The sequence below is a fragment of the Bombina bombina genome, chromosome 4 (genome assembly GCF_027579735.1).
Source record: "Bombina bombina isolate aBomBom1 chromosome 4, aBomBom1.pri, whole genome shotgun sequence".
Classification (NCBI taxonomy): domain Eukaryota; kingdom Metazoa; phylum Chordata; class Amphibia; order Anura; family Bombinatoridae; genus Bombina; species Bombina bombina.
This window is the reverse complement of record NC_069502.1, coordinates 904,122,129-904,149,335: the sequence shown is the minus strand read 5'-3', so window position 1 is coordinate 904,149,335 and position 27,207 is coordinate 904,122,129. Positions and strand designations below refer to the sequence as shown.

The 27,207-nt window shown below is 40.5% G+C and overlaps 1 protein-coding gene across 2 annotated transcripts in view; it reads left to right on the top strand.

The window, feature by feature from the left end:
• STRN (striatin) overlaps nt 1-27,207 on the top strand; it is a 574,950-nt gene that overhangs the window by 479,925 nt on the left and 67,818 nt on the right. For both annotated transcript variants that reach the window (XM_053711828.1, XM_053711827.1), the window contains 3 exons: nt 7,643-7,818; nt 9,443-9,490; nt 16,463-16,584. In XM_053711828.1, the coding sequence (XP_053567803.1) occupies nt 7,643-7,818; nt 9,443-9,490; nt 16,463-16,584 (346 nt within the window). The remainder of the gene's footprint in view (nt 1-7,642; nt 7,819-9,442; nt 9,491-16,462; nt 16,585-27,207) is intronic.

Below are 27,207 nucleotides of genomic sequence, written 5' to 3'. Positions count from 1 at the left end.
CTTTGGGCTTGGTTGGGTCTCAGCAAAGCAGATACCAGGGACTGTAAAGGGGTTAAATATAAAAACGGCTCCGGTTCCGTTATTTTAAGGGTTAAAGTTTCCAAATTTGGTGTGCAATACTCTTAAGGCTTTAAGACACTGTGGTGAAATTTTGGTGAATTTTGAACAATTCCTTCATACTTTTTCACATTTGCAGTAATAAAGTGTGTTCAGTTTAAAATTTAAAGTGACAGTAACGGTTTTATTTTAAAACGTTTTTTGTGCTTTGTTATCAAGTTTATGCCTGTTTAACATGTCTGAACTACCAGACTGTGTTCTGTATGTGGGGAAGCCAAGGTTCCTTCTCATTTAAATAGATGTGATTTATGTGACACAAAATTTAGAGAAAATGATGCCCAAGATGATTCCTCAAGTGAGGGGAGTAAGCATGGTACTGCATCATCCCCTCCTTCGTCTACACCAGTCTTGCCCACACAGGAGGCCCCTAGTACATCTAGTGCGCCAATACTCCTTACTATTCAACAATTAACGGCTGTAATGGATAATTCTATCAAAAACATTTTAGCCAAAATGCCCACTTATCAGCGAAAGCGCGACTGCTCTGTTTTAGAAAATACTGAAGAGCATGAGGACGCTGATGATATTGGTTCTGAAGTGCCCCTACACCAGTCTGAGGGGGCCAGGGAGGTTTTGTCTGAGGGAGAAATTTCAGATTCAGGGAAAATTTCTCAACAAGCTGAACCTGATGTGATTACATTTAAATTTAAATTGGAACATCTCCGCGCTCTGCTTAAGGAGGTGTTATCTACTCTGGATGATTGTGAGAATTTGGTCATTCCAGAGAAATTATGTAAAATGGACAAGTTCCTAGAGGTCCCGGGGCCCCCCGAAGCTTTTCCTATACCCAAGCGGGTGGCGGACATTGTAAATAAAGAATGGGAAAGGCCCGGTATACCTTTCGTCCCTCCCCCCATATTTAAAAAATTGTTTCCTATGGTCGACCCCAGAAAGGACTTATGGCAGACAGTCCCCAAGGTCGAGGGGGCGGTTTCTACTCTAAACAAACGCACCACTATACCCATAGAAGATAGTTGTGCTTTCAAAGATCCTATGGATAAAAAATTAGAAGGTTTGCTTAAAAAGATGTTTGTTCAGCAAGGTTACCTTCTACAACCAATTTCATGCATTGTTCCTGTCACTACAGCAGCGTGTTTCTGGTTCGATGAACTAGAAAAGGCGCTCAATAATAATTCTTCTTCTTATGAGGAGATTATGGACAGAATTCATGCTCTCAAATTGGCTAATTCTTTCACCCTAGACGCCACTTTGCAATTGGCTAGGTTAGCGGCGAAAAATTCTGGTTTTGCTATTGTGGCGCGCAGAGCGCTTTGGCTAAAATCTTGGTCAGCGGATGCGTCTTCCAAGAACAAATTGCTTAACATTCCTTTCAAGGGGAAAACGCTGTTTGGCCCTGACTTGAAAGAGATTATCTCTGATATCACTGGGGGCAAGGGCCACGCCCTTCCTCAGGATAGGTCTTTCAAAGCCAAAAATAAACCTAATTTTCGTCCCTTTCGCAGAAACGGACCAGCCCCAAGTGCTACGTCCTCTAAGCAAGAGGGTAATACTTCTCAAGCCAAGCCAGCCTGGAGGCCAATGCAAGGCTGGAACAAAGGAAAGCAGGCCAAGAAACCTGCCACTGCTACCAAGACAGCATGAGATGTTGGCCCCCGATCCGGGACCGGATCTGGTGGGGGGCAGACTCTCTCTCTTCACTCAGGCTTGGGCAAGAGATGTTCTGGATCCTTGGGCACTAGAAATAGTCTCCCAAGGTTATCTTCTGGAATTCAAGGGGCTTCCCCCAAAGGGGAGGTTCCACAGGTCTCAGACCGCATAAAAAAACAGGCATTCTTACATTGTGTAGAAGACCTGTTAAAAATGGGAGTGATTCATCCTGTTCCATTAGGAGAACAAGGGATGGGGTTCTACTCCAATCTGTTCGTAGTTCCCAAAAAAGAGGGAACATTCAGACCAATCTTAGATCTCAAGATCCTAAACAAGTTTCTCAAGGTTCCATCGTTCAAAATGGAAACCATTCGAACAATTCTTCCTTCCATCCAGGAAGGTCAATTCATGACCACGGTGGATTTAAAGGATGCGTATCTACATATTCCTATCCACAAGGAACATCATCGGTTCCTAAGGTTCGCATTCCTGGACAAGCATTACCAGTTTGTGGCACTTCCGTTCGGATTAGCCACTGCTCCAAGAATTTTCACAAAGGTACTAGGGTCCCTTCTAGCGGTGCTAAGACCAAGGGGCATTGCAGTAGTACCTTACTTGGACGACATTCTGATTCAAGCGTCGTCCCTTCCACAAGCAAAGGCTCACACGGACATTGTCCTGGCCTTTCTCAGATCTCACGGGTGGAAAGTGAACGTAGAAAAAAGTTCGCTATCTCCGTCAACAAGGGTTCCCTTCTTGGGAACAATAATAGACTCCTTAGAAATGAGGATTTTTCTGACAGAGGCCAGAAAATCAAAACTTCTAAACTCTTGTCAAATACTTCATTCTGTTCCTCTTCCTTCCATAGCGCAGTGCATGGAAGTAATAGGTTTGATGGTAGCGGCAATGGACATAGTTCCTTTTGCGCGAATTCATCTAAGACCATTACAACTGTGCATGCTCAGTCAGTGGAATGGGGACTATACAGACTTGTCTCCGACGATACAAGTAGATCAGAGGACCAGAGATTCACTCCGTTGGTGGCTGTCCCTGGACAACCTGTCACAGGGGATGAGCTTCCGCAGACCAGAGTGGGTCATTGTCACGACCGACGCCAGTCTGGTGGGCTGGGGCGCGGTCTGGGGACCCCTGAAAGCTCAGGGTCTTTGGTCTCGGGAAGAATCTCTTCTCCCGATAAATATTCTGGAACTGAGAGCGATATTCAATGCTCTCAAGGCTTGGCCTCAGCTAGCAAAGGCCAAGTTCATACGGTTTCAATCAGACAACATGACGACTGTTGCGTACATCAACCATCAGGGGGGAACAAGGAGTTCCCTGGCGATGGAAGAAGTGATCAAATTCATCCAATGGGCGGAGACTCACTCCTGCCACTTGTCTGCAATCCACATCCCAGGAGTGGAAAATTGGGAAGCGGATTTTCTGAGTCGTCAGACATTTCATCCGGGGGAGTGGGAACTCCATCCGGAAATCTTTGCCCAAATTACTCAATTGTGGGGCATTCCAGACATGGATCTGATGGCCTCTCGTCAGAACTTCAAGGTTCCTTGCTACGGGTCCAGATCCAGGGATCCCAAGGCGACTCTAGTAGATGCACTAGTAGCACCTTGGACCTTCAAACTAGCTTATGTATTCCCGCCGTTTCCTCTCATCCCCAGGCTGGTAGCCAGGATCAATCAGGAGAGGGCATCGGTGATCTTGATAGCTCCTGCGTGGCCACGCAGGACTTGGTATGCAGACCTGGTGAATATGTCATCGGCTCCACCATGGAAGCTACCTTTGAGACGAGACCTTCTTGTTCAAGGTCCGTTCGAACATCCGAATCTGGTCTCACTCCAACTGACTGCTTGGAGATTGAACGCTTGATCTTATCAAAGCGAGGGTTCTCAGATTCTGTCATTGATACTCTTGTTCAGGCCAGAAAGCCTGTAACTAGAAAAATCTACCACAAAATATGGAAAAAATATATCTGTTGGTGTGAATCTAAAGGATTCCCTTGGGACAAGGTAAAAATTCCTAAGATTCTATCCTTTCTTCAAGAAGGTTTGGAGAAAGGATTATCTGCAAGTTCTTTGAAGGGACAGATTTCTGCCTTGTCTGTGTTACTTCACAAAAAGCTGGCAGCTGTGCCAGATGTTCAAGCCTTTGTTCAGGCTCTGGTTAGAATCAAGCCTGTTTACAAACCTTTGACTCCTCCTTGGAGTCTCAATTTAGTTATTTCAGTTCTTCAGGGGGTTCCGTTTGAACCCTTACATTCCGTTGATATTAAGTTATTATCTTGGAAAGTTTTGTTTCTGGTTGCAATTTCTTCTGCTAGAAGAGTTTCAGAATTATCTGCTCTGCAGTGTTCTCCCCCTTATCTGGTGTTCCATGCAGATAAGGTGGTTTTACGTACTAAACCTGGTTTTCTTCCGAAAGTTGTTTCTAACAAAAACATTAACCAGGAGATAGTAGTGCCTTCTTTGTGTCCGAATCCAGTTTCAAAGAAGGAACGTTTGTTGCACAATTTGGATGTAGTTCGTGCTCTAAAATTCTATTTAGATGCTACAAAGGATTTTAGACAAACATCTTCTTTGTTTGTTGTTTATTCTGGTAAAAGGAGAGGTCAAAAAGCAACTTCTACCTCTCTCTCTTTTTGGATTAAAAGCATCATCAGATTGGCTTACGAGACTGCCGGACGGCAGCCTCCTGAAAGAATCACAGCTCATTCCACTAGGGCTGTGGCTTCCACATGGGCCTTCAAGAACGAGGCTTCTGTTGATCAGATATGTAAGGCAGCGACTTGGTCTTCACTGCACACTTTTACTAAATTTTACAAATTTGATACTTTTGCTTCTTCTGAGGCTATTTTTGGGAGAAAGGTTTTGCAAGCCGTGGTGCCTTCCATCTAGGTGACCTGATTTGCTCCCTCCCTTCATCCGTGTCCTAAAGCTTTGGTATTGGTTCCCACAAGTAAGGATGACGCCGTGGACCGGACACACCTATGTTGGAGAAAACAGAATTTATGTTTACCTGATAAATTACTTTCTCCAACGGTGTGTCCGGTCCACGGCCCGCCCTGGTTTTTTTAATCAGGTCTGATAATTTATTTTCTTTAACTACAGTCACCACGGTATCATATGATTTCTACTATGCAAATATTCCTCCTTTACGTCGGTCGAATGACTGGGGAAGGCGGAGCCTAGGAGGGATCATGTGACCAGCTTTGCTGGGCTCTTTGCCATTTCCTGTTGGGGAGGAGAATATCCCACAAGTAAGGATGACGCCGTGGACCGGACACACCGTTGGAGAAAGTAATTTATCAGGTAAACATAAATTCTGTTTTCTATGTGAGATAGGTATATTATATTGTTCAAAAATTATTAGAGATTTTATTGCCATAATGAACGATTCAAAGAGGGGGCTGGCCGATTCTTCTAATTTTTCAAAATCAAATTACGGCCATAATAAGATGTATTAACTAGATTATAGTTCGGAATATCCGCAGTCTTGTAGAGGAAATTTTTTTTATTTTGGTTCCATGATGAATCCATCATGAAAATTTTTATTGAGCCAATAATTGACTTTCTGCTAAAACTGCATGATTTTTGGACACAACCAAAAACAATGCAGAACATCGGCTGTCGGAAAATTACATCTATGATTCCTAGAATTCTTAAGTTTTTACAAGATGGCCTGACAAGGGTTTGTCTGCTAACACCCTAAAAGGTCAAATTTCTGCTTTGTCTTTTCTTTCATAGAAAGTTGGCTAAATTCCAATTTTCTAATTTACTTATCAATTTTGCTTTATTTACTTGGTATCCTTAATTGAATTAGCAGCAATGCATTACTGGAAGCTAATGTATATATTCAGCCACCATTCAGCAGCTAGCTCACAGCTCCAGAGCCTACCTATAGGTATGCTTTTCAACAAAGGATATCAAGAACTAAGCACATTAGGTAATAGAAGTAAATTGTATAGTTGTTTAAAATTGTACGCTCTATCTGAATCATGTAAGAAAAATTTCCCGATCTCTCACTAAACATTTATTTTTCCGTAGGTAGGAAATCCTCCCCTCCCCCACGTTGCGCCGCCCACCCACCCTGCTCTTTCCCTCTCACCCACAGAACCACCGCAAGCGGATGCAGTTAGTGACACAGATCTACACGATCCATGCTCCCTTAACATATGAAAGCAGGTGCCTTCTGTCCTTGGCTGCCGTCTTATCCCTCAAAGCTGGCAGATGGGTCTGCAGCATGAGGCAGAAGGTTGGACGTAGGTGGTACGTCGGCAGGATAAGCTGAGCAAAGTACCCTTAGACATAGTACCTAAGTCCAATAAGCACAAGGGGTTTATCATGATCTTCCAGAGATTCCATTCAGACCTAGTCTTGCAAATCTCAATCACTGCCAATAGAATAAGATAAAACCTCAGCTTCTTGCCTACAGAAGATTGCTTTAGTCTGAGCATTGGTAAACCTGTCACATTGACTTGTTCATTTTTTTTTCTAGTAGTTTTAGTATCCTTTATCTTAGATTGGTTCAGGATGTAATCTAACATGGATACCAACCACACTGAGTTCAAGAATTCACCTTCTTGAAACCGTTTCACACCCTTTATGTCCTTTAGATCCCATTCAGGAGTTTGCTCTGTCATGAGAGATCATGATATTGTTTCCATTATACTTGTATTCTTAACCTATCAAAATGTTCTCCTCTCTCCGGAAGGTGAGAATTCTTGAACTGATTCATAACTAGAACCGCCTACGGAGGTCCACCCACTCAGTCATGCAAAATGTTGGTATTAACCTAGTTTATATGCAAATTGGGAAGACCCCTTAGCTCTTTGTTAACATACGCACTGGTCGTGAAATTTCACCTATGTAATAATTTACTGTATTGTTTTCTATTGTAAAACCAATAAAAATTATTGTTAAAAAAAAAAAAAAATGTTCTCCTCTTCCCAGCCGAATTACTTTTAGAGCAGAATTCAAGAAGCGTTTAAGAACAGTTTACCTGCCAAGCCCTGTTCCTTCATGTCCAGTTTTAGTGTTAGCAACTATTGACAGGAGGATACGTTTGATTATTAATAAGGACAGTTTTCATTTGGTCTGTTGGACTTGATGGTCTATCGTTACAAGTCTATGGATGCTTACGTTTGTATTTTAAATGTGAGTGGCAGAAAGTCAGAGCCATTTGGGGATCAGTGTTTAACAGCAATTTCTTTCATGTAATTGGCATGAGTCCATGAGCTAGTGACATATGGGATATACAATCCCACCAGGAGGGGCAAAGTTTCCCAAACCTCAAAATGCCTATAAATACACCCCTCACCACACCCACAATTCAGTTTTACAAACTTTGCCTCCTATGGAGGTGGAAAGTGAAAATAAACTTATTTTTTGGTTGTGGATTATTTTCTCAGCGGAATATGGCTGTTTTTGTTTTAGTCCCTCCCTCTCTAGTGACTCTTGAGTGGAAGACTCCACATCTTGGGTATTGATATCCCATATGTCACTAGCTCATGGACTCTTGCCAATTACATGAAAGAAAACATAATTTATGTAAGAACTTACCTGATAAATTCATTTCTTTCATATTGGCAAGAGTCCATGAGGCCCACCCTTTTTATGGTGGTTATGTTTTTTTGTATAAAGCACAATTCTTTCCAAATTTCCTTTGTTGATGCTTTCTACTCCTTTCTTTATCACCCCACTGCTTGGCTATTTGTAAAACTGAATTGTGGGTGTGGTGAGGGGAGTTTAGTCTGCAAAATCTCTTTTGAGACATGGCATAATGATTAGTGCTTGGCTTGTTCCAGATAAGATGTCATTTTAATTAGTCATAGCTAACTGAAATGTTGCTGAACTGAATTTCTTGAGTTTCTTCACCTTTTCTTTCTGACCCATTTCCCCCCTAGATTGCAAATAATAAGGATGCATTAAGAAAAACATGGAACCCCAAATTTACATTGAGGAGTCACTTTGATGGAATACGAGGCCTCACTTTTCACCCATTAGAACCAGTCCTTATAACTGCATCAGAGGATCATACTCTAAAAATGTGGAACCTCCAAAAGACTGCCCCTGCTAAAAAGTTTGTATTTTCAGTTATTTCTATTTTTTTTATTTTGCCTATAAGTATTAGATATCAGTTTGGTTCAGCATTAACATCTCATTGATTCTTACTTTATCTAGTAATATTGAAACATTTAAGATTTCTCATACATAGGTGGTTGGTATGCATTCAAGAACAACAAATAAATTGCCAATTCAATACCGGCTCTAAGCTAATGTTTATATGAAAGTGTTGAAAAAGCCTTGGTAGCTCAAAGGCGGGGCCATGCAAACTAAGGTGCCCAGGTCAGATGCCACACGCACAGATTTTATTTTATTAAAGGGGCAGTAAACCTAGAATATAATGCTATATAATTCTGCACATAGTGCAGAATTATATAACATTATCTTAGCCAAACTTTATTTAACATAATATTGCCGGTAAAATTTGATTAAAAAAAAGAGGGTTTTTCAGACCACAGCTCTTGCTCTAGCGGGTCTGGTTTTCCCCCTGAGCGCATCTGGGCAGCTGTCTAGTCACAGCCCGGCCCGATCGCGCCATTACACTCAAGGCAGCTCGCTCCTGCTCTGTCGGGCCGGGCTGTGACTAGACAGCTGTCTAGCTGCGCTCAGGGTGAAAACCATATCTGCTCAGTAGAGCAAGCGCAGCGGTCTGAAAAACCCTGTTTTTTTTTTAAAAAAGAAAAAATTTCGCCGGCAATATTATGTTAAATAAAGTTTGGCTAAGAATGTTATATAATTCTGCACTATGTGCAGAATTATATAACATTTTCTAGGTTTACTGGCCCTTTAATTTTGAGTACTATATGGCGTTATATTGATAACATAATTCCTATGTATTTAACTGAAAATGTGGTCTTAAAGGGACACTGAACCCAATTTTTTTCTTTTGTGATTCAGATAGAGCATGCAATTTTAAGCAACTTTCTAATTTACTCCTATTAGCAAATGTTGTTCATTCTCTGGGTATCTTTATTTGAAAAGCAAGAATCTAAGTTTAGATGCCAGACCATTTTTGGTGAACAACCTGGGCTGTTCTTGCTGATTGATGAATAAATTCATCAACCAATAAACAAGTGCTGTCCAGGGTTTTGGACTTTCTTTTTCAAATAAAGATAGCAAGAGAACAAAGTAACATTGATAATAGGAGTAAATTAGAAAGTTGCTTAAAATTGCGTGTTCTATCTGAATCACAAAAGAAAAAAATGTGGGTTCATTGTCCCTTTAATATTTTTTTGAGTCATTATCTTAAGGGTAAGTATAATAAGTGTCCAGTCCTCCTAATAGAGAGAGAAAAAGGCTCCTCTTTCTAATTGTTGAAAGCAGAATAAATTAGTAGTTTTATATGTACACATAAGCTTCCCCAAGGCTGCAAAAAATCATAAGAATGCAGAGTATCGCTAAACATAAATATAGCACTCCCAACACAAGTACAGTATCTGCATTTCCTTCTGTTTACACAGATTTTCCTTTTCTCATTACTCAGCATAAAGTTCTAGCCCACCGTTTCCTCCACATTAAAAATGGTATTCTTCTCTTTAAGTAATTCATTATTCATGTCTAGTGTCAGGGCGTCAACAAATTATAAATGTTTTCTATAAAAGATTGTCAAACTGAATGTTTGGGTTTTTTATATCCCCCAGGAGTACCTCTCTTGATGTTGAGCCAATTTATACCTTCAGAGCACACAGGTAGGTAGAAACATCTTGTATGCTTTTCAAAAATGTTCAGTTTCTGCATAATGACCTTTTTAGAATGTGAAATGAAATAACTTGCTCTAAATGTTCAAAGAACATTAAACCTGACTTTCTTGTTCAAAATCACATTCAAAGTGTGGAACTTTACACAATAATAATTTTTGGTGTATAATGTTATTCCATTAATAAGTGCTTCAAACATATTGCATTGCTCGGGCAAAAGGGGAAGAATGACAGGTTAACAACATATTTTTATTAAAAAAAAAATCATTATTACTACATCAGTGAATCACCTCTTCACACTGTGATCTACATGACAGGTGGTCTGGCGAATGTATCTGCTTAAGTAAGCACTAGGGTGGAAGAGAAAATGAGTAATATAAGGCAATAAACTAGAGAAATATGTTGCATCCATCCTTGAACATGTGTTCTTGAGAAACCCTTAAAACCCAGAAAGCTTTAGGCAGTTCTTTTGGGGCGTGGCAAAGACTTACACATAATAGGTGCGGTTATAGAAAAGCCCTGCAGAGGGGAGAGTGAGGAATAAATAAACTTGATTGTAAGAAGGTGCTTTTGGGCAGAGTACAAGAGTAGATAGATAATCTTTATTACCCATTCCCAATTCTGCATAACCAGCACTTTTATATTATTTTCTCTTGTAAGATGTATTGAGTCCACGGATTCATCCTTACTTGTGGGATATTCTCCTTCCCTACAGGAAGTGGAAGAGAGAGCACCCACAGCAGAGCTGTCTATATAGCTTCCCCCTTAGCTCCACCCCCAGTCATTCTCTCTGCCTGCTTAACTGCTAGGAAGGGCAAAGAGCTATGTGGTGACTAAAATGTTAGATTTTTACTTCTCAAGCAAAAGTTTATTATTTTAAATGGTATCGGTGTGTACTATTTACTCTCTGGCAGAAAAGGGATGAAGATTTCTGCAAGGAGGATGATGATCTTAGCACTTTGTAACTAGGATCCACTTCTGTTCTCACAAGGCCTGAAGAGTATTGGAAAACTTCAGTTGGGAGAACAGTTTGCAGGCTAAGCTGCATATGAGGTATGTTCAGTCTATATTTTTCTAGACAGACTGTGTGTTAAATCTAGAAAAGGCTGGCAATATCCCCATGAGGGAAGGGTAAGCTGTGTTCAGATACTTTAATAGGAATTTCAGCTTGCTTGAAGGGCTCATTAGTTACTGATGACACTGTTAGGAAAAAACATTTTGTTTTTTGATGCATTTATAAAGTTTTTTGAAGGGACTAAAGGGGTCATTGTGGCTTGGTTTTGAGTTTTGTAACTCACATGGTTAATTAAGAGACACTCTGGTGTTTCTCTGATAGGCCTCAAAACATCGAGTGAGGTGGGAGGGGCCTATTTTCGCGCCTCAGTTGCACAGTTTCCTTTCCTTTGAGACATCTCACTGCTTCTCCTGTCGTTTCTGCTATGTTTGAGGGTTGTTAAAGAAGTTTTTTCCCCCACAAATCGTTCTGAAGGGCAGGTAGGATCCACAGCAGAGCTGTGGCATGGTGCTGAAAGTCTTTTTTTCAGGGGGTTTTTCTTCAACCTATTGCGTGCATTGTTCCTATAACTACTGCAGCTGCTTTCTGGTTTGAGGCTCTAGAAGAGGCTCTTCAGATGGAGACTCCATTAGAGGAGATTATGGACAGAATCAAGGCCCTTAAGTTGGCTAATTCTTTTATTACAGATGGCGCTTTTCAACTGGCTAAATTAGCGTCAAAGAATTCCGGTTTTGCCATTTTAGCACGCAGGGCGTTATGGCTTAAGTCCTGGTCTGCTGATGTGTCATCCAAATCTAAACTTTTGAACATCCCTTTCAAAGGAAAGACCCTATTCGGGCCTGAACTGAAAGAGATTATTTCAGACATCACTGGAGGGAAAGGTCATGCCCTTCCTCAGGATAGATCAAATAAGATGAAGATCAAACAAAATAATTTTCGTTCCTTTCGGAACTTCAAGAGTGGTTTCCGTTTCGGCTTCCTCTGCTGCAAAGCAAGAGGGGAATTTTGCCCAATCCAAGTCAGTCTGGAGACCTAACCAGACTTGGAACAAGGGTAAACAGGCCAAGAAGCCTGCAGCTGCCTCTAAGACAGCATGAAGGGGTAGCCCCCGATCCGGGACCGGATCTAGTAGGGGGCAGACTCTCTCTCTTCGCTCAGGCAAGAGATGTTCACAATCCCTGGGCTTTAGAAATTGTGTCCCAGGGATATTTTCTGTAATTCAAAGACTCCCTTCCACGGGGGAGATTTCATATTTCTCGATTGTCTGTAAACCAGACAAAGAGAGAGGCGTTCTTACGCTGTGTAGAAGATCTGCTTGCCATGGGGGTGATCCGCCCAGTCCCAAAAGAGGAACAGGGACTAGGGTTCTACTCAAACCTGTTTGTGGTTCCCAAAAAAGAGGGAACTTTCAGACCAATCTTGGATCTCAAAATTCTAAATAAGTTCCTCAGGGTTCCATCATTCAAGATGGAGACCATTCGGACTATTCTGCCTCTGATCCAGGGAGGTCAATATATGACTACCATGGACTTAAAGGATGCGTATCTACACATTCCTATTCACAGAAATCATCATCAATTTCTCAGATTTGCCTTTCTAAACCGGCATTACCAGTTTGTGGCTCTTCCCTTCGGGTTAGCCACGGCTCCAAGAATTTTCACAAAGGTGCTAGGGTCCCTTCTGGCGTTTCTACGACCTCGGGGCATAGCAGTGGCGCCTTATCTAGACAACATCTTAATTCAGGCGTCGACATTTCAGCTAGCCAAGTCTCACACGGACATTGTGTTGGCTTTTCTGAGATCTCACGGGTGGAAGGTGAACATAAAGAGTTCTCTCTTCCCTCTCACAAGAGTTTCCTTTCTGGGGACTCTGATAGATTCGGTAGAAATGAAAATATTTCTGACGGAAGTCAGAAAATCAAAACTCTTAACCACTTGCCGAACTCTTCATTCCATTCCTCGGCCATCTGTGGCTCAGTGTATGGAGGTAATCGGACTCATGGTAGCGGCAATGGACATAGTTCCTTTTGCCCGCCTACACCTCAGACCACTGCAACTATGCATGCTCAAACAGTGGAATGGGGATTATACAGATTTATCTCCTCAACTACATCTGGACCAGGAGACCAGAGATTCTCTTCTCTGGTGGTTGTCTCAGGACCACCTGTCTCAGGGAATGTACTTCCACAGGCCAGAGTGGCTCATTGTAACGACAGATGCCAGCCTGCTAGGCTGGGGTGCAGTCTGGAACTCCCTGAAAGCACAGGGCTTATGGTCTCGGGAGGAATCTCTTCTTCCGATAAACATCCTAGAACTGAGAGCGATATTCAAGGTGCTTCAGGCGTGGCCTCAGCTTGCTGCAGCCAAATTCATCAGGTTTCAGTCGGACAACATCACGACTGTAGCTTATATCAATCATCAAGGAGGAACAAGGAGTTCTCTAGCGATGATGGAGGTAACCAAAATAATCCGATGGGCAGAGGATCACTCTTGCCATCTCTCAGCAATCCACATTCCAGGAGTAGAGAACTGGGAGGCGGATTTTCTAAGTCGTCAGAACTCCATCCGGAGGTATTTGCTCAGCTGATTCAGCTATGGGGCACACCAGAATTGGATCTGATGGCGTCGCGTCAGAATGCCAAACTTCCTCGTTATGGGTCCTGGGATTTCAAGGCGGTACTGATAGATGCTCTAGCAGTACCTTGGTCCTTCAATCTGGCCTACGTATTTCCACCGCTTCCTCTCCTTCCACGTCTGGTTGCCAGAATCAAGCAGGAGTGAGCTTCGGTGATTCTGATAGCACCTGCGTGGCCACGCAGGACTTGGTATGCAGTCCAATTGGGCATGTCCTCGGTTCCACCGTGGACCCTGCCAATGAGGCGGGACCTTCTAATCCAAGGTCCGTTCTCACATCCAAATCTAGTTTCTCTGCATCTGACTGCTTGGAGATTGAACGCCTAGTTCTATCAAAGCGTGGGTTCTCTGAGTCGGTCATTGATACCCTGATTCAGGATAGAAAGCCTGTCACCAGGAAGATCTATCATAAGATTTGGCGCAAATATCTTTATTGGTGTGAATCCAAAGGTTACTCGTGGAGTAAGATTAGGATTCCTAGAATATTGTCTTTTCTCCAAGAGGGGTTGGAGAAGGGATTATCAGCTAGTTCTCTAAAAGGAGAAATATCTGCTTTGTCTATTCTACTACACAAACATCTGGCAGATGTCCCAGACGTTCAAACTTTTAGTCAGGCTTTGGTCACAATAAAGCCTGTATTTAAGCCTGCTGCTCCGCCTTGGAGCCTAAACTTAGTCCTTAGAGTTCTTCAAGGGGTTCCGTTTGAACCTATGCATTCCATAGATAATAAATTTCTATCTTGGAAAGTTTTGTTCTTAGTTGCTATCTCTTCGGCTCAGAGTTTCTGAGCTATCTGCTTTACAGTGCGATTCCCCTTATCTTATTTTCCATTCAGATAAGGTGGTTTTGCGTACCAAACCTGGTTTTCTTCCTAAAGTTGTTTCTAATAAGAATATCGATCAAGAGATTAACATCTTCATTGTTTGTTTATTTATTCTGGTAAGCGGAGAGGCCAAAAGGCTACGGCTACCTCTCTTTCCTTTTGGCTAAAAAGCATCATCCGTGTGGCCTATGAGACTGCTGGACAGCAGCCTCCTGAAAGAATTACTGCTCATTCTACTAGAGCTGTGGCTTCCACATGGGCTTTTAAAAATGAGGCTTCTGTTGAACAGATTTGTAAGGCGGCGACTTGGTCCTCGCTTCATACTTTTTCCAAATTTTACAAATTTAATACTTTTGCTTCTTCGGAGGCTATTTTTGGGAGACAGGTTCTACAAGCAGTGGTGCCTTCTGTTTAAGGTCCCTGTCTTGTCCCTCCCTTCATCCGTGTCCTAAAGCTTTGGTATTGGTATCCCACAAGTAAGGATGAATCCATGGACTTGATACATCTTACAAGAGAAAACATAATTTATGCTTACCTGATAAATTTATTTCTCTTGTGATGTATCGAGTCCACGGCCCGCCCTGTTTATTATGACGGGCATATATATTTTTATTTTTTAAACTTTCAGTCACCCCTGCACCCTATGGTTTCTCCTTTTTCTTCCTAGCCTTCGGTCGAATGACTGGGGGGTGGAGCTAAGGGGGGAGCTATATAGACAGCTCTGCTGTGGGTGCTCTCTCTGCCACTTCCTGTAGGGAAGGAGAATATCCCACAAGTAAGGATGAATCCGTGGACTCGATACATCACAAGAGAAATAAATTTATCAGGTAAGCCTAAATTATGTTTTTTTACCTCTCTGATTACCTTGTATATAAGCCTCTGCAGACAGCCCCTTATCTCAGTGCTTTTTACAAACTTGCACTTTAGCCAATTAGTGCTGGTTCCTGCTTAACCACAACAATGTTGGTTGTGCAAAACATTATCTATCTTTTTTAAACAATAAATAAAATCAAGTAGACTGTCTTTTTATTGAGATTACTCCAGTCTTTCAGTATTGCAGAATTTGATAAAGTTTTGGCTGCAAGAAAAGTTTTATGCAGTGCTTACTCGATGTTTATTAACCCCTTAAGGACTGGGCATTTCAGACTAAAACTTCCCCAAAAAACCATAGCATTTTTAGAAATTTACCTATCAAAGATATATATATTTATTTTTTTTTTTTAGTAGAGAACCCAAAGTATTGATCTAGGCCCATTTTGGTATATTTCATGCCACTATTTCACTGCCAAATGCGATCAAATAAAAAAAAATAGTTCACGTTTTTCAAAAACTTTAGGCTTCTCACTGATATTGTTTACATACCACTTGTGTAATCATGGCACAGATGGTTGTAAAAGCTTCTCTGGGATCCCCTTTGTTCAGAAATAAGTTTTAGACCTTTTTTTTTTTTTTATTATTATTATAATTACTTTCTTCAGTGTATAATTACCCCCTTACCTCCCCTCCTCCCCGATCCCTCCCAAAAATCTCCCTAACCCTCCCCCCTCTAACTAATGTCCGCCATCTTAAGTACTGTCTGCCAGTACCCAATTTTCATACATATATATATATGTATATAATATAAGTTCAAGATAGACAAGCACTCCAGAAATCCAGTTCCAATGCCCAGGGTGCAACAGATAAGTACATAGAAAATAATGAGTGCACTCGCCAGGACTTTTCAGAAGTTTAATTCCAATATGTGAACGTTTTCGGGGGGTTAGCCCCTTCTACAGACATACAAAGATACAATATGTATCTTTGTATGTCTGAAGAAGGGGCTAACCTCCTGAAAAGTCCTGGCGAGTGCACTCCTCATTATTATTTATATATATATATATATATATATATATATATATATGTATGTATGTGTATATATATATATATATATATATATATATATATGTATATATGTATGTATGTGTATATATATATATATATATATATCTCTGTATGTGTATATATATATATCTCTGTATGTATGTATGTGTGTGTGTATACATATATATATATATATATATATATATATATATATATACACACACACACTCTTTTGGCACATACATATATCTGCAGTAAAGAGTTTTTTTTTATATATATATATATATATATGTTCACTACCGCGATTTGTATTTTTATTTTATTTATTTATTTTTAAAATTTGACAAAATGCAGTGTTTCTTAAACAGCAATACATCATTTCCACTAATAAAGTAAAGAAACGTTTGTTCCTACTTAATGAAAATAAAAAATGATCAATATCTGGTATGACCACCATTTGCCCTAATAAATGTCATACCTCTCTATGGCATTGATTGTATATGTTTGTGCGGAATTTTACATGGAAATGCTATTCTACTGTGTTTAGTGGTCCTTTAATGCTTTCATATTTCATAATTTAATACAATTAAAAGTTCTATTGATGTGAATGGATTTTTTTTCTCTCAATTAAGGGGTCCAGCTTTGTGTGTTGTAATGAGTACAAATGGAGAGCAGTGTTACAGTGGAGGGACTGATGGCCTCATACAGAGCTGGAATACACCAAACCCAAATGTGGATCCCTATGACTCTTATGGTACACTTTTAATTTGTTTATTAAATTACAATGCATTTCTGTTGTCTCATTATAGAGTAATGTAATTACAAGGTGTTTACTGTCCCTTTACGTATCAACCAAGTCTAAACAATTAACTTTTAATTTTCTGCAATTGTTTTTCAATAGCTAAACTCCACCTACCTCTTGCTTTATTTGGTCAATCTGGGCTTGAGTCTGCAGAGGACAAGGCTAGTTACAGTTATTATGTTAGTGGAAAGTTCTTTGCTTTAAAATGATCAGTTAAAGCCCATTAGGGGAATACATGTGGCAGGGTTAGCCTTGAAAAGTCAGCAAGGTGCATTTTCAGCTCTAAGAATTAGAAAATCTACAATTTTCAGAATTAAATTACATGACAAAGGGGCTAAATAATTAAAGTATATTGCAAAGTTGTTACTACACCATAACTAAACATTTTAAATATAACAGTCATTACTGTTGCTTACTTTTAAAGGGACATGAAACCAATTTTTTTTCTTTCGTGATTTAGAAAGAGCATGTCATTTTAAACAACTTTCTAATTTACTTCTATTATCTAATTTGCTTCATTCTCTTTATCACTTGCTGAAAAGCATATCTAGATATGCTCAGTAGCTGCTGATTGGTTGCTGCACATAGAGGCCTTATGTGATTGGCTCACACATGTGCATTGCTATTTCTTCAACAAAGGATATTTAAAGAATTTAGCAAATTAGATAATAGAAGTCTCAAATATCTGTTTTGCCTACTGGAAATGTCCAGTTCTTTTGTTTGTCTTTTACTGCTAGCTATCTCTTGAGATAACCAGCATTACTAACCTTTAAAAAAAAAAAAAAAAAAAAAAACTTCTTCCTATTACCCTAATACTACTAAAATTGAGTAAACCCAGGTCTCTGGACTTGCAGGGAAGATCTATAGATCGCGTAAGTGCCTCATATTACTGCTAACTTGTAAGGATACTGTGTGTCTCCCCCACTCAGCTTTACATCTCCTTGGCTAAGTTGTTATGTATCTTAAACAGAAAATTCCACTACTGCCCGTGGTTTAGATGGCCAGGGGCATATTGCTCACTTAAAGCCTTAATGTTAAACTGCTAACCCTAAAAATTAAAAAAAAAAAATATTCACTTTGCATGTAAACTGGAGGAGACATGGCAGCTGTCAGCACAATATGTCTGAGGCATGCATGTTGCAGAAGGTGAACCATTCCACACGCTTAGCTCATCAGGATCTTCCTTAATAAGTGACTTGTTTTTAACACCCCCCTCTCAGTGTATACAGGGTGCATTTCAATCAGATCATCCTCTTCTGAGGATGTTTCTGATACTCAGGACCTCCTCTACCATGGGAGGTAATGTGTCCTTAATTCAGGCTGAAACAGTCATTACTTGTTACAGGACGTTTTTAGTGCTTGCATATAGATAATGCTACATCATTTCTGACAAGCTAACTTCTATGGGGATATATTCCTTACATGCGCTCCATAGCAGCTCTCTGCCTTCCTTGTCGGTCATTGAAATGGTGAACAAGGAATGGAACAGGCCTACAGTGTCTTCTGTTTTGTTGGCAAACAAAGGCCATGTTTCCACCTTTACCTTCCAAGTTGGAGGCGTGAGAAACTCTCTAAAATGCATCGGTAACTATATTTTTGCCAGGAGGACCACGATTCTTAAAAGAATAGTACCTCTTGTTAAACCCAATGAACCAGTCTTTTTTTCAGCTAGTGGGCTTCCATCTTGAGTGGTGTCAAACACTTTGGTCTGGTGTATCAACCTTGTAGAGCTTCTAAAACCTGAGACGCATGCTTGAAGTAGATATAAGATTGTGGTAAGTTCCTTAAGATAGCTAACAATTTAATTAGTGATTCAGCTGACCAAACAGTGCACTAACTCCTCAACTAAGTAATTAGATTCACCCCAGGTTTCATGTAGGCCTAACTCATCTGGGTCCTTGCAGGTCAAGAAATTCTACTCCCACTGTATAGTTTTCAAGAAGGTGCACCACCCACTATAAGGATGGAGTTTCTTTGTGAGTCAGACTATGCCTTTCTCGGTTGATGGGAAAGGTCTTCAAACTCTGAGGTGTTAGAGGTTGTATCTCAGGGATACAAGATAATTTGTTCTTGATCCAGACTTTGAGGGGTACCTCTCTCCTGTATTGCTCGAAATCACATAAAGCCAGAGCTCTTCTATTTACTGTAGAGGACTTGACAGTAAATAACTAAGTGTCCCAATCAACCAACACGGTTATATTAATATACTTTTTCTCCAACATAGGTGTGTCCGGTCCACGGCGTCATCCTTACTTGTGGGATATTCTCTTCCCCAACAGGAAATGGCAAAGAGCCCAGCAAAGCTGGTCACATGATCCCTCCTAGGCTCCGCCTTCCCCAGTCATTCTCTTTGCCGTTGCACAGGCAACATCTCCACGGAGATGGCTTAGAGTTTTTTGGTGTTTAAATGTAGTTTTTATTCTTCTATCAAGAGTTTGTTATTTTAAAATAGTGCTGGTATGTACTATTTACTCTGAAACAGAAAAGAGATGAAGATTTCTGTTTGTAAGAGGAAAATGATTTTAGCAACCGTTACTAAAATCGATGGCTGTTTCCACACAGGACTGTTGAGAGGAATTAACTTCAGTTGGGGGAAACAGGGAGCAGACTTTGGCTGCTCAAGGTATGACACATTTCTAACAAGACTTGGTAATGCTGGAAGCTGTCATTTTCCCTATGGGATCCGGTAAGCCATTTTCTTAAATTTTCAATATAAGAATAAAAGGGCTTCACAAGGGCTTTAAAGACTGGTAGACATTTTTATGGGCTAAAACGATTACTTTATAAGCATATTTAGTGGTTTTTAACTTTGGAGAGTTATTTTAATATTAGGAATTTTATTAAAAAAACGGCAGGCACTGTATTGGACACCTTTTTCACTGGGGGCCTTTGCTAGTCATAGGCAGAGCCTCATTTTCGCGCCACTAATGCGCAGTTGTTTTTGAGAAGCAAGGCATGCAGATGCATGTGTGAGGAGCTCAGACCCACTGAAAAAGCATTTTGAAGGCATCATTTGGTATCGGGTCTCAGCAAAGCTGATACCAGGGACTGTATAGGGGTTAAATGTGAAAACGGCTCCGGTTCTGTTATTTTAAGGGTTAAAGCTTTCAAATTTGGTGTGCAATACTTTTAAGGCTTTAAGACACTGTGGTGAAATTTTGGTGATTTTTGAACTTTTCCTTCATGCTTTTTCGCATACTCAATTATGGGGCATTCCAGACATGGATCTGATGGCCTCTCGCCAGAACTTCAAGGTTCCTTGTTACGGGTCCAGATCCAGGGATCCCAAGGCGACTCTAGTAGATGCACTAGTAGCACCTTGGACCTTCAACCTAGCTTATGTGTTCCCACCGTTTCCTCTCATTCCCAGGCTGGTAGCCAGGATCAATCAAGAGAGGGCTTCGGTGATTTTGATAGCTCCTGCGTGGCCACGCAGAACTTGGTATGCAGACCTGGTGAATATGTCATCGGCTCCACCATGGAAGCTACCTTTGAGACGGGACCTTCTTGTTCAAGGTCCGTTCGAACATCCGAATCTGGCATCACTCCAACTGACTGCTTGGAGATTGAACGCTTGATTTTATCAAAGCGTGGGTTTTCAGATTCTGTTATAGATACTCTGATTCAGGCTAGAAAGCCTGTAACTAGAAAGATTTACCATAAGATATGGAAAAAATATATCTGTTGGTGTGAATCTAAAGGATTCCCATGGAACAAGGTAAAGATTCCTATGATTCTATCCTTTCTACAAGAGGGTTTGGAGAAAGGATTATCTGCAAGTTCTCTGAAGGGACAGATCTCCGCTTTATCTGTTCTACTTCACAAAAGGCTGGCAACTGTGCCAGACGTTCAAGCGTTTGTTCAGGCTCTGGTTAGGATCAAGCCTGTTTACAAACCTTTGACTCCTCCCTGGAGTCTAAACCTAGTTCTTTCAGTTCTTCAAGGGGTTCCGTTTGAACCTTTACATTCCGTAGATATTAAGCTATTATCTTGGAAAGTTTTGTTTTTGGTTGCAATTTCTTCTGCTAGAAGAGTTTCTGAGTTATCTGCTCTGCAGTGTTCTCCGCCCTATCTGGTGTTTCATGCAGATAAGGTGGTTTTGCGTACTAAGCCTGGTTTTCTTCCGAAAGTTGTTTCCAACAAGAATATCAACCAGGAGATAGTTGTACCTTCTTTGTGTCCGAATCCAGTGTCCAAGAAGGAACGTTTGTTACACAATTTGGATGTAGTCCGTGCTCTAAAATTCTATTTAGAGGCTACTAAAGATTTCAGACAAACTTCTTCTTTGTTTGTCGTCTATTCTGGTAAGAGGAGAGGTCAAAAAGCGACTTCTACCTCTCTTTCCTTTTGGCTTAAAAGCATTATCCGATTGGCTTATGAGACTGCCGGACGGCAGCCTCCTGAAAGAATCACAGCTCACTCTACTAGGGCTGTGGCTTCCACTTGGGCCTTCAAGAACGAGGCTTCTGTTGATCAGATATGTAAGGCAGCGACTTGGTCTTCACTGCACACTTTTACCAAATTTTACAAATTTGATACTTTTGCTTCTTCTGAGGCTATTTTTGGGAGAAAAGTTTTGCAAGCCGTGGTGCCTTCCATCTAGGTGACCTGATTTGCTCCCTCCCATCATCCGTGTCCTAAAGCTTTGGTATTGGTTCCCACAAGTAAGGATGACGCCGTGGACTGGACACACCTATGTTGGAGAAAACAGAATTTATGTTTACCTGATAAATTACTTTCTCCAACGGTGTGTCCCGTCCACGGCCCGCCCTGGTTTTTTTAATCAGGTCTGATGATTTATTTTTTCTAACTACAGTCACCACGGTATCATATGATTTCTCCTATGCAAATATTCCTCCTTTACGTCGGTCGAATGACTGGGGAAGGCGGAGCCTAGGAGGGATCATGTGACCAGCTTTGCTGGGCTCTTTGCCATTTCCTGTTGGGGAAGAGAATATCCCACAAGTAAGGATGACGCCGTGGACCGGACACACCGTTGGAGAAAGTAATTTATCAGGTAAACATAAATTCTGTTTTTTCATGTAAGTGGCAAGAGTCCATGAGCTAGTAACGTATGGGATATACATTCCTACCTGGAGGGGGCAAAGTTTCCCAAACCTTAAAATGCCTATAAATACTATTCCTTAGTAATCATATTAGAAATAGCATCTGAAATAGAAAAAACTTCAGAAGTAACCTCAGAAGTTTTAAAAACAGAATTCCAACGTTTGCTATCCTTGTTATCAAGAGGACTAGATTCCTCCAATACCCAAAGTAAACAATACTTCCTTTAACAAAGAATGGATATATTCCATCTTAAAAAGAAAGGATGATTTATCATATTCAGAGTCTAAAGTAGGATCCTCTGAGCCAGAGAAATCCTCATCAGCAGAAAATACTTCAGTATGCTGTTGATCAATACAAACGTCATCAGAATTAAAAGAAGTAGGGAGAGACCTTTTATGTTTATTTGAAGGCGGAATAGCAGTCATAGCCTTCTCTATGGCTGCAGCAATATAATCTTTTATATCTACAGGAATATCATGAACATTTGAATGTGAAGGTTTCACAGTTGATGTATTTGTACTTATAGAAACATTATCAGCATGAAACAATTTCTCATAACAAGTGCCACATACTTGAGCTGAAGAAGGAAGATCAGCCAATTTATAACATACACACTTAGCTTTGGTAGATTTGTTTTAAGGCAACTTGGTTCCTACAGTAACATCAGAGGCAGGATCAGTTTGAGACATCTTGAAAATGCAACAAAAAAAGAAAAAATAACATTTAAACAAAATATCCAATTTCCACAAAATAGCAGTTTCAGGAATGGGAAAAGATGCTTATATGAAAAAAAAAGCAAATATCATAGCCCTCTGTAACAAATAAAAGCAGAGAGCACTTAATAGAACAACATTTTTGGCGCCAAAAATTACACCAACAAAGATGACGTAAATGCTGTGAAAAAATTTTTTTGCCGCCAAGATCAACAGGAAATGACACGATTCGCGTCATAACAAAAAAAATTTGCATCAACAAAGACGCAAGAAATTGCGAGACCCGCGTCACAAACACAATAAATAGAAGCATTTTACGCCTTTGTGAGCCTAATTTGCCCGTGACAATTTGAAAAAACAAAAGTGAAGTTACAACAAGCTGGAACCCCAGGTAAGAAAAAAATTCTCCCAAACATAATTTTCCATGCTGAAACTGTTAGACTGCAAAGGGAAATAAACATAGACCTGACTCATGGCAAATATATGCATTATATATTTAAAATGTAAAGTGCCAAACATAGCTGAGAGTGTAGGCAGATACTCCCTTCACATCCCTCAGTCAAACACTGTACTTTGAGAGGAACTGGGCTTCAAAGTGCTTAGAAAATCTTGGCCACTTCCTTTAAGGCCAGACCTTCTGTCTCAAGGGCCATTTTTCCATCAGGATCTCAAATCTCTAAATTTGATTGCATGAAAATTGAACGCTTAGTCATAGGGGTTTTTCTGACTCGGTGATTAGCACTATGATACAGGCTCGTAAGTCTGTTTCAAGGAAAATGTATTATCGGGTTTGGAAAACCTATATTTCATGGTGTTCAACTCATGATTATTCTTGGCATTCTTTTAGAATTCCTATGATCTTGCAGTTTCTTCAGGATGGTTTGTATAAGGGTTTGTCTGCTAATACTTTGAAAGGACAAATTTCTGCTCTTTCTGTTTTATTTCATAGAAAGATTGCTAAACTTCCTGACATTCACTGTTTTGTTCAAGCTTTGATTTGTATCAAGCCTGTTATTAAATCAATTTCTCCTTTTTGGAGTCTTAATTTGGTTTTGAAAACTTTACAGGCTCCTCCTTTTGAGCCTATGCATTCTTTGGATATTAAACTACTTTCTTGGAAAGTGTTATTTCTTTTAGCTATTTCTTCTGCTAGAAGAGTTTGAATTGTCTGCTCTCTTGTGAGTCTCCTTATCTGATTTTTCATCAAGATAAAGCTGTTTTGCGGACTTCATTTAAATTTTTACCTAAAGTTGTGAATTCTAACAACATCAATAGTATTCTAAGAATACTCTTGAAAGGTCTTTACATTCTTTGGATGTGGTAAGAGCTTTGAAATATTATGTTGAGGCTACTAAGGATTTCAGAAAGACTTCTTGTCTATTTGTTATTTTTTTCTGGCTCCAGGAAAGGCCAGAAAGCTTCTGCTATTTATCTGTCTTCTTGGTTGACACTTTTGATTCACAAAGCTTATTGGGCTCTTAAGAATGAAGCTTGATTAAATTTGCAAAGCAGCAACTTGGTCTTCTTTGCATACTTTTACTAAATTTGATGTGTTTGCTTCTTCGGAAGCAGCCTTTAAGAAAACTTAATAGTTTTTTGGATTTCATTTCTCAGCGGAATTAGCTGTTTTTATTTTATCCCTCCCTCTCTAGTGACTTGTGGACTTCCACATCTTGGGTATTATATCCCATACGTCACTAGCTCATGGACTGTTGCCACTTACATGAAAGAAAGCATAATTTATGTAAGAACTTACCTGATAAATTAATTTTTCATAGTGAGTCCATGAGACCCACCCAATTTTTTTTGTATAAAGCACATTATTTCTCTTGTTAAGTGTATCCAGTCCACGGATCATCCATTACTTGTGGGATATTCTCCTTCCCAACAGGAAGTTGCAAGAGGATCACTCACAGCACAGCTGCTATATAGCTCCTCCCCCAACTGTCATATCCAGTCATTCTCTTGCAAGCCTCAACCAAGATGGAGGTCGTAAGAGGAGTGTGGTGTTTTATACTTAGTTTATTCTGCAATCAAAAGTTTATTTTTAAATGGTGCCGGAGTGTACTGTTTATCTCAGGCAGTATTTAGAAGAAGAATCTGCCTGCATTTTCTATGATCTTAGCAGAAGTAACTAAGATCCATGGCTGTTCTCACATATTCTGAGGAGTGAGGTAACTTCAGAGAGGGAATGGCGTGCAGGTTTTCCTGCAATAAGGTATGTGCAGTTAATATTTTTCTAGGGATGGAATTTGCTAGAAAATGCTGCTGATACCGAACTAATGTAAGTAAAGCCTTAAATGCAGTTATAGCGACTGGTATCAGGCTTATTAATAGAGATACATACTCTTATAAAAATGTAATATAAAACGTTTGCTGGCATGTTTAATCGTTTTTATATGTATTTGGTGATAAAACTTATTGGGGCCTAGTTTTTTTCCACATGGCTGGCTTGAATTTTGCCTAGTAACAGTTTCCTTAGGCTTTCCACTGTTGTAATATGAGTGGGAGGGGCCTATTTTAGTGCTTTTCTGTGCAGATAAAAATACTGACAGAGACATTCAGCTTCCCTCTGCGTGATCCAGGACATCTCTGGAGGGCTCAAAAGGCTTCAAAGTCGTTTTTGAGGGAGGTAAAAAGCCACAGTAGAGCTGTGGCAGTTGTTGTGACTGTTTGAAAAAAAAAAAAAGTTTTTGTCTTTTATTATTCAGTTTTGGGTATTAAGGGGTTAATCATCCATTTGCAAGTGGGTGCAATGCTCTGCTAACTTGTTACATACACTGTAAAAATTTTGTTAGTGTAACTGCCTTTTTTCACTGTTATTTCAAATTTTGACAAAATTTGTGTTTCTTAAAGGTGCAGTAACGTTTTTTATATTGCTTGTTAACTTGCTTTAAAGTGTTTTCCAAGCTTGCTAGTCTCATTGCTAGTCTGTTTAAACATGTCTGACACAGAGGAAACTACTTGTTCATTATGTTTGAAAGCCATGGTGGAGCCCCATAGGTGAATGTGTACTAAATGTATTGATTTCACCTTAAACAGTAAGATCAGTCTTTAACTATAAAAGAAATATCACCAGAAGATTCTGACGAGGGGGAAGCTATGCCGACTAACTCTCCCCACGTGTCAGACCCTTCGCCTCCCGCTCAGGGGATGCACGCTAATATGGCGCCAATTACATCAGGGACGCCCATAGCGTTTACCTTGCAGGACATGGCTGCAATCATGAATAATACCCTGTCAGAGGTATTATCCAGGTTGCCTGAATTAAGAGGCAAGCGCGATTGCTCTGGGGTTAGGAGAAATACAGAGCGTGCAGATGCTGTAAGGGCCATGTCTGATACTGCGTCACAATATGCAGATCATGAGGACGGAGAGCTTCAGTCTGTGGGTGACATCTCTGATTCGGGGAAACCTGATTCAGAGATTTCTAATTTTAAATTTAAGCTTGAGAACCTCCGTGTGTTTCTTGGGGAGGTATTAGCTGCTCTGAATGACTGTAACACAGTTGCAGTACCAGAGAAATTGTGTAGGCTGGATAAATACTATGTGGTACCGGTGTGTACTGATGTTTTTCCTATACCTTAAAGGCTTACAGAAATTATTAGCAAGGAGTGGGATAGACCGGGGTGCCTTTTTCCCCACCTCCTATATTTAGAAAAATGTTTCCAATAGACGCCACTACACGGGACTTATGGCAGACGGACCCTAAGGTGGAGGGAGCAGTTTCTACTTTAGCAAAGTGTACTACTATCCCGGTTGAGGACAGTTGTGCTTTTTCAGATCCAATGGATAAAAAATTGGAGGGTTACCTTAAGAAAATGTTTATTCAACAAGGTTTTATTTTACAGCCCCTTGCATGCATTGCGCCTGTCACGGCCGCGGCGGCATTCTGGTTTGAGGCCCTGGAAGAGGCCATCCATACAGCTCCATTGACTGAAATTATCGACAAGCTTAGAACACTTAAGCTAGCTAACTCATTTGTTTCTGATGCCATTGTTCATTTGACTAAACTAATGGCTAAGAATTCCGGATTCGCCATCCAAGCGCGTAGGGCGCTATGGCTTAAATCCTGGTCAGCTGACGTGACTTCGAAGTCTAAATTACTCAACATTCCTTTCAAGGAGCAGACCTTATTCGGGCCTGGTTTGAAGGAAATTATTGCTGACATTACTGGAGGTAAGGGTCACACCCTTCCTCAGGACAGGGCCAAAGCAAAGGCCAAACAGTCTAATTTTCGTGCCTTTCGAAATTTCAAGGCAGGTGCAGCATCAACTTCCTCCGCTTCAAAACAAGAGGGAACTTTTGCTCAATCTAAGCAGGCCTGGAAACCTAACCAGTCCTGGAACAAAGGCAAGCAGGCCAGAAAGCCTGCTGCTGCCTCTAAGACAGCATGAAGGAACGGCCCCCTATCCGGCGACGGATCTAGTAGGGGGCAGACTTTCTCTCTTCGCCCAGGCGTGGGCAAGAGATGTTCAGGATCCCTGGGCGTTGGAGATCATATCTCAGGGATATATTCTGGACTTCAAAGCTTCCCCTCCACAAGGGAGATTTCATCTTTCAAGGCTATCTGCAAATCAGATAAAGAAAGAGGCATTCCTATGCTGTGTGCAAGTCCTCCTAGTTATGGGAGTGATCCATCCAGTTCCGCGGACGTAACAAGGACAGGGTTTTTATTCAAATCTGTTTGTGGTTCCCAAAAAAGAGGGAACCTTCAGACCAATTTTGGATCTAAAGATCTTAAACAAATTCCTCAGAGTATAGAAACTATTCGGACCATCCTACCCATGATCCA